Raw genomic sequence first — 12,408 nt, forward strand, 5'->3', positions numbered from 1 at the left:
CTTGGAGTTGGACAACCAATTGCTGGGCTCTTCCCTGGAGGAAGACTTTCTCCTGCCATCAGCATTCATTCCTTGGATGTGTATAGTTCTTTGACACATCAACATGGCTGCCAAAATAAGACCTGAACAAGGACCACACCAACAGACATGCTAACATTGAAGGGGAAATGCTCAAGGGCCCTCTACCACAGTATTGTTTTTAATATATAAATAACCTTGCCCTTGGAAAGAGTCACTCCAGTAATAAACCAAAAATGTTGGAACACACACACGCTTACAGAAACCATTTCTAGACATGTTGGGATATAAACTATAAATTATGTCTCTCCTTAAAAGACACAATACAGAGCTTTTATTTGAGTGAAAGCTGTGTGACTACTTATGTTACAGGCCTTTAAATGTAGCACATTCCAGTGTCAGGTAGTCTTGGACTTTGTGAGAGGATTCTGACTTTTATTGACTACTAGAAAAGCACACATAAGGCACCTACTCAGAATAAAAACTCTGCAGCAGACAGACACGCTTCCTCTTCCTCGGAAGTCCAAGACTGACTGACATGCACGTACTTAAAACATCTTGTTACACGCTTCAGGTCTGGAAGATATTTTTTTTAAAGGTTGTGCCCGCCTTTAATTCAAATGTTCCCAGCCACATGTTTGTGATCTGTGTGTGTGTTCAGTTATGAATGTGTGCAAGGGTGTGTAGAGGCCAGAGACTGGTGTCCATCTGTCTTTCTCAGTTACTTCACCTGCTTTTCTGAGACAAGTTCTGTCACTGAACCTTGCCATTTTGTCGAGAGTGGCTGACCAGAAAAACTGGATGTCTAGCCACTGGGATCCACCTGCCTCCATCCCCTCCCCCACAGTATGGAAAATCTAGGCATCTCCAGCTGGGAATCTGGGGTAAAGGGGATCTGAACTCTGTTCTGCATGCTTGCACAGCAAACCCTTGATCCCTTGATCCCCTGAGCCGTCTCCACAACCTTGCTTCTCATTTTGGGTCAGGAAAACTTTAAGCTTTAATAAAATCTCTCTCTCTCTCTCTCTCTCTCTCTCTCTCTCTCTCTCTCTCTCTCTCTCTCTCTCTCTCTCGTGTGTGTGTGTGTGTGTGTGTATGTGTCTCTGTGTATGTGTGTGTGTGTGTGTGTGTGTGTGTGTGTTGCTAGAGACCTAACCTAGGGGTCCATGTATGTTATTAATAGATGACATTTGTCTCACTATTTAAAAATTGAAAATCTATTTTAAAATCTTTAAAAAATCATTGTAAATTTTGTTATTTAAATTTCTTCCCTCTGCCCCTTTCCATGAACTAGTACTCTCTCTACAGAGAAGGAAACATAATGTACTTAGGTTGGCATCAATCTAGTTGGAAGGTTTTTTGACTCTGTTTTCTTTTGTCTTTCTACATAGGTGTTGTATAATTGTGATACTTCATTCTTTTTTTTTAAAAAAAAGTAACTAAATAAATCAAGTGTATTTTTTACAGTATCATCATGGGAATACTTAATCATCATTATCTATTGTGTAAATGCCAAAAGAGTGAAATATATGCATTAGACAGTGAAAAGGCATGCAGTTTTTTAACAATCACAAGACAGTTATGTGGTCCCTAATAATCCATTATTATTGAGCCTTGCATGGCAGAGCTAGGCTACAAAAAGGTTCCTGAGTTCCTGCCGCACTCTCAGATCCCAAAGCCATGTTCTTACCTCATGCCTTTCACTTCGTCGCTGGTGATATACGACCAAATGTGGGCATTTCACTTGCAAAAATTCCAGGCATCATGTACAAGGACAGAGGATAGCATAGTTTCACACTTGGTTGTTTCTCCAACACAAGTTTTCTTTCTTTTCTTTTTTTTTTTCCTTAGGATCTAAGAAATGCACTTTTAAATTAAGTCAATTACACTGTAGCTTCTAGTTAATCTTTGAGACAGGAATGGTATATTTAAAAATGTGTCTCCTTGTTAAACAGACACCATGACAGTGTTTGTGTAGTGTATTGTTAACCTCCAGTGGAAGGTTAAGCAGCTTCTTCTGTATCTAAATCTGTCACTGTGAAAAATGACTGCGATGTCATACCCACCTACCCATGAATGGGGAAGTGAAAACTCACACCTGTGTGATTAGGTAGAGCAGCAGGAAGTAAGAGCGTTTGCAGCATATAATTAGCAAGGAATTTTTTTCTCTCTTTTTAAGTGGTATGTTCATCTTGCTGGGTTAACTAGTAATTAATGCTTGAAAAAAAAAACATGCCGGAGTCTGCACTCTTACTCATTCACTCCCTGATGTATTCAGTTACTTACGCAACCATTGTCAGAAAAACTCACCTTAAAATATTTCGTTTTCCTTGCATGGCTACTGGTTTCTTTATGCTCATTGGGAGGGAATTTTTTTTTGTATTTTATGTCTCTTTACTTTGATGGCCAAAATTTGCCTTTCCTAGTCAGAAGGTTAAAAGGAGTTTAGGAAGCTGGGCGTTGGTTGCTCACGCCTTTAATCCCAGCACTTGGGAGGCAGAGGCAGGCGGATAATTTGAGGCCAGCCTGGTCTACAGAGCGAGTTCCAGGATAGCCTCCAAAACAGTACAGAGAAACCCTGTCTCAAAAAAGGAAAAAAAAAAGTAATTTAGGAATCCTTTATATTTGGAGACAACTAGCCTAATAAGCAAACTGGAAAAGTTTATGTAGTGAACTGAGAGTTTCAGAGACTTAAATTGAAAATTTGGAAAAAAAAATCTATTCCTAGATTGTATTTAATAGAGTGCTCACCATGTGGTTTTTAATAGTTATTTTCTCATATTCATTAAGAAGGCTATAATTTAATTACCAATACAGAAAAGATCTCTAAACATGGCTCCGTTGGATACAGTATTCTTGACAAAAAGGCATGGAAACCCATCATTATTGAAGCTTCACAAGGTGCTCTTCTGGTAGAATTGGAAGACATACCTGCTTTTACGGGAGTTTGGACTGCACGGTGCAGTTCCAAACACTCGCTTCATCTACTCTCGAAGGCATACACAGAAAGTTAGCATCACAGTGCTTAGCTTGCAGGGTTACTAAAGCACCAACTAATAAGGTAACAGTTAATACTACAACTAGAAGCAGTGACTTTTCAAGTGTGTAAATTCCACTGCCACATAACAAGAGCCTTGGCACAAAAGAGCACTGAGCCAGTGGTAATGTCTTCTATCCAAACACATTTGTGCTGAAGGTAGAAACTGTTTAAAAGGAAAATTGCATCTTTTTTTCAGCAATTTATCAGAGATAATTACCCTTTCGTACACCAAATGAAGGATAAAGTGTCTTAAAGAACTATAACTCTAATTGGAACATGTCACTAGGTATTGCAGTTATGCTTACTTGTGTATATTCTTTTAATGATTATAGCTTCATGCCACAAACTGCATGAAAATATATTCAGTAGGTGTGAAATTCCCATATGTCACAGTTTCAAGAATAGGTAAACAGCGCCAAGATAAAGGAAGGAATAATGCTAATGAGAAATGTTGAGAGGTCTAGGCTTTAGTTTCCAAGCAAGAACATCAGAATTTGCCAAAAGAGAGGAAAACGCGATTTGGAAATTGCAGACTCCAACAAACTTTACCCAACACACTTACAAAGTTGTGGGACTCTCTTCAGCGCTCAGCTTTGAGCATTACATTGCTGGAGTCTGCCAGGGGAACCAGAATTTAGGTTTCTTTTATGTTAAAGCGGCAGAGTGTTTGTTGGCTTAAATGGTAAAAGAAAAAACAATTCCTGGACAATGTTTTATGAAGTCAGTTGTTAGCGTGGAAGTAATGAAGAATGCAGGAGTGTCTATGAAAGGAAACAGACAAGCCACTGCTCTCCACTGGTCCTGACAATGACTTGCTTTCCACTGACTCTGTAGGGGAAGTGATTGATTGGATTAAAGTCCTAAGCATAGATTTCTTTTGAGAAATAAAATGTAAAGTGAAATTTAAAAGGCTTGGGTAGGGAGAAATGATGGGAAGACAAGCCTCCCTTTCAGCTCCAGAGTAGCCGGACTGTGCCCGATACCTTGCTATCATGGGTGTCATCGCTTCTTGTAGACACCTGTGTGAAACTCAGATGCTGTGCCGCTACCTCTGTAGTGAGTAAAAAAAAAAAGTTGGCCTCTTGTAGTTTTCATTCCAGGGCATCATGCTTTCTGAATGTTCTCATTTTCAGTGTTTTGACAAAGTTTGAGAGGCACAGAGAAAAACTACTTTCCATTTGGGTTATTGATCTCTGTAGAATCAGGACTAATGATCTTTGTACAAATGACACTTGAAAAACTAATGTATAAACTTCAGTTCCCCCAAAATAAAAGCAACTTTGATTTCGTTCATTGACTTTTTGGTTACTTAAAACTTCCAAACACTGGTTATGAGGAGTATGCAGAAAAACAAGGAATGGATTTGTTCGATTGCCTCTACTACATTCGCAATGTATTGCCTATATTACATGTGGATGCTCTTAAAGGAGACACTTGTGAGAACATTTGTATAAATAGTTATTGTATATTTTAACAAAATTTACTTATATCAGGGTTATGATATAATTTACTTATATCAGGTTAGGTTATCCTGAGGTTAGCCTAGCAGTGGCGGCACACACCTTTAATCCTAGCACCTGGGAGGCAAGTGGATCTCTGTAAGTCAAGGCCAGTTTGGTCTACAAAGCGAGTTCCATAACAGTCAAGGCTACGTAGCAAAAACCTGCCTCAAAAAAAAAATCCTGAGTTTTTGTTGTCTATACTTTAAGGTAAATTTATCACAGCTGGAGGTATGTCCCAGTTAATAGATATTTGCCTGGCATGCGCAAAACCATATATTCTGTTGCCAGCACCTTATAAATTGGTAATCCAAGCATTTAGAAAATGGAGGCAAAGATGATCAGAGTCAAAAGTCATCCTCATCTACATTGTAAGTTCAAGGCTACCTAGACCACAGGATACCCTATCTCCAAAAAAAATGCAGTTTTGTTTTTGTTTTTACTACACAGAAAAATAAGTAACCAAAAGCCTGATATTTATCACTGAAATAAAATTCCCTGGTACCTAAAATGCAATGGTTTGGAAATAGGCACTCATTATGGCAAATAAAATACCAATCCACCCTCCTGAAAAAGAGCATAAAGTGGCAAAGACTTCCTGTCCCTCACAAGAAGATGCTCCACCATGTTGCTGTCAGTCAGATCTCTGCCTTGTGATACTTTTGCAGAAGTAGTAAATAGTTAAATAGCTCATGTTCTGTTTGATCTGGTTTGCTTTCAGTACTCACTTTTATAAATCAGTCTATTAGTAAAGGCTGCAAGCACTTACTATGTACATGTGATGGTGTAAGCTTAAATATCTTACTTGGCTATCAGTTCTAATGTTAAGTTCTTACTAATGTTATACTCTAATCAAATAACTCCATACAGGTTATGAGTCAACCCCAGATGTCTGTAATGTAAATAATTTTTTCCATCAGTCAGCCTAGTATATGAAACTTGAGAAAGAGCTGATGATAAGTTAAGAAGGAAATTTCTTTGGAAACCATGAAGGCTTTTGACCCTCATACTGATTTTTCTTCTTCTTTTTTTTTTTTTTTACAGTCTGCAGCAGTGGTTTTCAACTTATGAGTCATAACTCCCATGGAGTCACTTGTCAGAGATATTTACGTTAAGATTTACAACAGTAGCAAAATTCTAGCTATGAAGTAGCAATGCAATAATGTATGACTGGGGTCACTACAACATGAGGAACTGTATTAAAGAGTCATGCCATTAGGAAGATTGAGAACCACTGCTCTAAGTCAAAAGTGCCAGAGGATGCCGTGTTTACTGAATGACTCTTGCTGCCTACGCCATTGTTTTAGCACTGTGTTCTCAGACCGCAAAGGAATGAGACTAACTACCCTGCCTCCTCTACCAGGAGAAAATGCCAAATGTTAGGTGATAATTTAGCAAGTTAGCTGGTTCACCTCTTCGGCCCTACATAAGAAATGAGTTTATTATTGTTCTCACTGCACTTCTATCACATAATAAATACATAAGATAGTATTGGTAAATGGGGAGTAGAGGCAATAGACAATTTAAAAAATCGGTTTTACTTTGTATTAAGTGTTTTCCCAAGTTTCCTAGTATTTTACTGACCTTAATAAGAACACTGGTTTTGTATTCCTTGAATACTCACAGTACTCTAAAAGAGGCAAATCAAAGACAGCTGATGGTTTTCATACCATTAATGAGCAAATAGCAGGTGATGAGAAGTCAGTTGTATAACACTTACAATTAGGACATAATATTTCCATTGAGAAATTTTCTTTTAATCTCCTCTTTTATACTTGTCACATTGACTTTTCAAGATACTCATTTTGTAAAAAAAAAAGAGAGAGAGAGAGAGAGAGACATGTATGGGAGGCAGAAGAGATGGCTCAGCAGTTAAGAGTTGCATGCTACCTTTCAAAGGGCCTGAATTTGGTTGTCATCACCCACCTTGGGCAGCTCACAATTGCTTGTAATCTCCAGGAGCAGAATATTTCTGGTGCTGTGTATGTTCATGAGTACATATACATACCCACATTCAGATACACACATATTAATAATTAAAAATAATATAAATCTTTTTAAAGACATGCATAAACTTACAATCATGTATCCCTAACCATCTTAGCAATAATGGATGTGACTTTAAGTTGTAAAGAGCCATGATAGATGTTTACATGCTGGTCATTGTTGATTTGGTATAAACATACTTCACAGAGGTGAACAATTTCAGTGGCTATTAAAGATTTTTCCAAAATACTATCAAATTAAAGCTTCAGAAATGAGAACTTACTTTTTTTTTATTCCCTATGCTTTTCCCATACAACAGAAACCAGGAATGGACCTGGCAGACACCTACATTATGTTCGTTCGGCAAAACCAGGATATTCTTCGCGAAAAAGTCAATGAAGAAATGTATATAGAAAAGTTGTTTGATGTAAGTAGTTCCCATAGCCACAGGATATTGAGCATTTTTATCTTGATTTAAAATGTTGATGTGCATGAAAAAATATGTGATGATTTTTGTGAATACTAAGGTCTTCATTTAAGCATAACAATTAGATACCTGATCAAGTTTCTATAACCGTAACTAAGAAAGCACACAACTTAAATAAGAGTGTTGTCAGTCATTTGGAACTATGACTACTCAGTTCAAAGAAAATGGTATCATGCTCATGATGTAACTGCACAACTTGCCCCAGTGATGATTCTGAATCTAGGTATTTTCTTCGAAGTGCATTTACATGCATCTTCTCTGCATTTTAGAAATGCTTTTCTGGCGGTTTCATTTAATTATGCACGTTACTGCAAATGTTTTCATAACAGCAATTCACGGGCTTCATGGTGACACTTCAGCTGTGGCTGTTGCTGAAGGTCCCTCTACGTCATCATCTCCACCATGGTCTGACATGTCAGTGTGTGCTGTCTGTGCAACTGGGTGGTCAAAGGGAACCTTATCTTTCTGACTTTATGTTTCCATGCCATTTTACAATAAAAGTATCATCTGTTTTAATAAGCTACGTGTTAATATGCGTGAAAAGAATGATTTCCTAAAAGCTTTGATGCCCTGCAGGGGTAGAAAAATTATCATCTATCCAGCTGGCTCTTTTACAAAATACTGAAACCATATTAGCAACTTCTGCTTCCATTTGGAATTGCTCTGAATTGACGGGCATATGTTTCATTTCCAACTTATCTTTTACTTTTTTGCTTATGTGGTGATTTTCAGAAATGCTGAGCAGAAAAAGAACGGTGAGTTGATGTTATTTCTGTTGTATTTCTTCCTAGCTAGAGCACATACATATTGGATGGAGAAAATAAGGTATAGGCTTCCTGCAAATAGTTCCCTCTAGATAGTCATTGTTGAAAGGGAGGGCTGTTTTCTGAGGATCTTCAGGGGTTTTATCTTGGTGACCTACTTGTTCCAAAGCTTAACCATTATTATGCCAGTTAGTAAGCAAAGGTAGAATTTTTTTCACCTCAAAGACATTCTCCACTTTAACTCGTCTTCATTTGCTGAACTTTAGAAGACTGTAGTAATTATTAGAGTGAGCTAAAGCAGACCTAAGGAGGCCAGTATTCACACAGTACACTCATTTAATTGTCCTGTTAGGCATTCCTTTCTTCCAACACCTAAGCATCTGGCTTGGTTGTAGGTTTGCTTCCAAAGCATTGTGTTTTACTCGAGAAGTTTTTCACATTTTTGTATATCCCCAGTAGAGCTTTGGTCTTGTTATTCGTAAAATAATTGTAATGTCCTCAAACATTCTATTTTTTTAAGTTGCACATATTTATTACTTTAATTAAAAATGAAAATGAACCCTGACTCTATTGGTATGTCACCAAGAACAGCATATATGAGGGGGTACTAGGAGCCCCTAATTAGCCAAGGCTGAATTTGCCTCAATTACAGTTAGTAAATGAGAGGTTATCAAGTATGTGTTGAAAGGTAAAGTAGAATGTGTAGCTTAAGCAACAGATCATTACTGAGAGACATTATATAATTATTGGAAATCTACTTGGCTGGAGCTTAAAATAATATTGTTAGGTGTCAAGAAACAGTTGAAAATAATGACCCTAAATGCACTGTTAGCAACCATAGCCTATTACAGATGAAAGATTGAAGAGAACAATAGTACTCAGGCATAGTGGCAAACTTTCACTCTTCCAATTAGATTACTTCCTATACAAGTAAGTAAATGGAGCCTCCTCAGTTCAGATGCAGATCAACACATACACACACACACACACACACACACACACACACACTATGATATGTTAACTTGCAGTTGTTTTTATCCAATTTGGTAAAATGCCAGGGGCTCCATTTCTGATCATACTGTATAAGAGATTAACTTTTAAAGAATAACATGCCTTTTACCCAGATGAAATTCACTTAGTTTAGAAATATGCCAACACTATCTTATGTAAAAACTGTTAGTCTGCAAGGCACACATTCATTTTAAAGTGTCTACAAAATAACCCATGTATTATACCTTTACCATGAGAAGGGCTATCAAAGTATCTGTGAAACTTACCATACTTCTTAAGATATCATTGGCCTCTAATACTTTTTCATCAGTTAAGCATCTTTATTGCTCCTAATTTTATGGTGAAATACCACTGAGCTCAATTTAAATAATGGTACCATTGACTAAGGCACAAGGATGACCATTGCCATAGATTTGTGCCTGTTGTTTTGGGACATTTAGGAATGAGAACAGTAGCATTCCCAGCTATTCCTATGTGGACACATAACACGTTAAATGAAACTTATGGCCTGTCTATCCTGCAATGCCATTCTTGTTCCAACGTCCATAGAGAAGTGATTTTGTTTCTTGACCTCAACACATGAAAAATGGAAATGGTTTAAATCTGTATTATCCCTAAAGACATACATATTGTCAATTAAGATTTTTATGTTAAATATTGAAGTTTCAAAATCCTTAGTACCCTCTAAAGGTCAAAAACCATTTTATCCTGTAAGTGTTTAAACTTATAGAACACTTTGTCTTTAGGACAGAAACAGCTTCTATAAAGAATAAATAAATGGCCGGACTGTGCTGCTAACAAAGCTTAGTTCAAGACACATCTCTGCTCAGGAGCTGGGGAAGCAGTTAAGTTGGTAAAGTGCTTGGCAAACATAAGTACCTGAGTCCAAATCCCAGCACAATGCTGATCACCTTTGATCCCAGCACTGTAGACGTAGGGATAGGACAGTCTCTGGGGCTTGCTGGGCAGCCAGCTAACCATCTAGTGAAATCAGTGAACTTGAGGCTCAATGATAAACTGTCTCAAAAAATAAGGTAGGGACTGGCAAGATGGCTTCATTGGTCAGTCTGTGGAACCCACTTTATGGAAAGTCAGAACTGACCTCAGCAAGCTGTCCTCTTTCCACATGCTCACCAGACAGACAGACACACATACATACATACAGACAGCACACACACACACACACACACACACACACACACACACACACATCCCTCATCTCTTCACATATTCCAAATAGTGTTACAATTTTTTTATTCCTCTCACCCAGAGCTTCCAACCTTGTGGTGATAGGCCATCATCCTATTACGTCTTTATTTTGTAATTGAAGGATCTTCTATTCAGAGAAATTAAAGGACTTGTTTGGTGTCCTCAAACTCTGAACCTGTATCTCTTTTCAAAATCCTTCCATGAAATGCCACGTTTCAACCATACCTCATACTTATGACATTTGAAATAATAAAGTCACATTCTGTGAAGAAAACTCTAGTGGGATTCCAGATATCTGAATTCCTGTTAATCCTGCTGTTAATTGTGTGGATGATTGGCAAACATCTGTATAATATTTAGTTTAGTTAGTGTGGACTGAAAGTCTTCATCTGGAATTTCAAATCCTTTTCTGAAACACAGACTTTGTAGTTCCATGATCATTTATGTTTTTAATTTAGCAATGGTGGTAGAAATCACTGGGTTGGTTGCTTCAGGAGTCGTGCACAATTTTCATTCTTTTGTTTTAATCAGACGAAATAAAAGTGTCCTAGCTAAAAAGCAAAAGCAAGCACAATTGGTCAGTAGAAAAGAAAGTCTATATTAAAGAATAGCTGTGGGCCAGTAAGGGGGCTCAGTAGATGAAGGTGCTTGCCTCCAAGCACAACCACCAGAATTCAGTTCCTGGGAGCTACCGATGGAGAGAATGGACTTCCACAAACTGTACTTGACCTCCATGTGTTGTCTATGACGCATTCGTGAGCACACACACACACTCTCTCTCTCTCTTTCTCACACACACACACAGACACACACACACCTCTGCAGACCCACAATTCCATTTTAATGTTACCTATGGTTCCTCTTACATAGACTGTCTACTTACTTTCCCGAGCTTCAGGGTGTGTCTTGGTGTCCTGAGAGAGCCTGGGGACATTTCTGGAGTGTATCAGCTCTCTCAGCAGAAAAGTGACAGGTCCGAAGTCAAAACTGACATCCCCAAACAGAATCCACTAGGGTACTGTCTGCAACCATTTCCTAAAATCCAACCCAGACTTGAGACAGAAGACTCACCAAAGCACATCTTATTTTCCAGGACCACAACACTATGCAGTTCTCTAAACTTTGTACATTTAGTGGGCTTGCCCAACTGGAATCCCCTTAAAACAATCTCGTTTTAGTTTTCATGTTGCTGAAGGCACACCAGGGTGCAGTGTCTAATTGGCAAATCATGCAGATTAAGCATTCTCTTGTGTTATAAACTGATTAAATACTTAATTGTTGAGGAGTTTCATCTGTATGAGTTTTTTAAAAACATTGTTGCGATGTCTTATAAAATCAAATGTAATTCTTTAAATGATAGCTAATCAGTTATATTCATCCAACCAGTTTTATAAAGGGTTCATTTCTAAAGACACTTGGAAAGAATTCTTCCTAGTTTTTGTTTTTTTCTAAAAAAAAAAACTAAAACTAAATTAAACATTTGGGGCCAAACTACCCTCTGCTGTAGAAATAGGTTCAGTCACCTAGTGCTATAGTAAAAAGCAAAGCATGAAAGTAATACAATGAAATATGGTTTCAAAATAAAATTAATTTTGTTCTTGCAGTCTCTTGTCTCCAGACTCCTACCTAAGAAAAGGGGAGAAAGAAGTGTTCGGGATGTTTTTATCCAGACTGCAAGCATTCAGTAGCACTACTCCTAACTCATTTAAAGATTCTTTTTGTTACTATGTAAATGTCCCAAGAATAATAAAGGGTGGATTAGAGTGCTTGCTGAACTGGGTGTGATGCTACAGACCTATAATTCCCCCACTCAGGAGGCTGACGAAGAGGGGTCAAGTTCAAGACTAGTCTGGGCTATATGGCAAGACCCTCTCTCTCAAAAAAAAAAAAAAAGAGAGAGAGGAATACTGTCCACTAGATAAAACTTCCATCCCGTGATACCTTTGATCAGATAGATTTAGAACTGGCAGTGTGTGTTTTAAACCATTACCACTGGGTGAGGGCTTTTCCTTCTCCATGTAATTAGCCTTTATTAAGAATATAGGGTGAGAATCAATACAGTGAAAGACTGCTTCTATCCTCCCACATTTCTATTCTCTTATTAAAGATCTCTTCTGTATGGATGTCAATTTGAAAATAGCAGCTTTCCTCTTTCCATGATCTTTCAAATTACTAGGCAGTTGTTCTAAAGTCTACTTAGAATAACATAGATTTCTATTGACAAAGATTTTCTTCCCTGTTTTGTTTTAGATGTTAAAAAAAAAAGTAGACCACTGTAAAACATTGTAGCTTGGCCAGTTATGCCCAACCAGGACTTTTCTAGAGGCAGACAGATATTAAGCACTTCCATGACACCATGACGACACCTGTGTCGTCACCATTTCCCTTCTGCGT

General features: G+C 37.8%; 1 protein-coding gene across 18 annotated transcripts in view; it reads left to right on the plus strand.

The window, feature by feature from the left end:
- Nucleotides 1–12,408, plus strand: part of Cadps2 (calcium dependent secretion activator 2) — a 519,904-nt gene that overhangs the window by 488,439 nt on the left and 19,057 nt on the right. For all 18 annotated transcript variants that reach the window (XM_040728765.1, XM_040728767.1, XM_040728757.1 and 15 more), the window contains one exon: nucleotides 6,863–6,970. In XM_040728765.1, coding sequence (XP_040584699.1) covers nucleotides 6,863–6,970 — 108 coding nt within the window. The remainder of the gene's footprint in view (nucleotides 1–6,862; nucleotides 6,971–12,408) is intronic.

Source organism: Mesocricetus auratus, unplaced genomic scaffold, assembly GCF_017639785.1.
Source record: "Mesocricetus auratus isolate SY011 unplaced genomic scaffold, BCM_Maur_2.0 Super-Scaffold_100019, whole genome shotgun sequence".
NCBI classification, from domain to species: domain Eukaryota; kingdom Metazoa; phylum Chordata; class Mammalia; order Rodentia; family Cricetidae; genus Mesocricetus; species Mesocricetus auratus.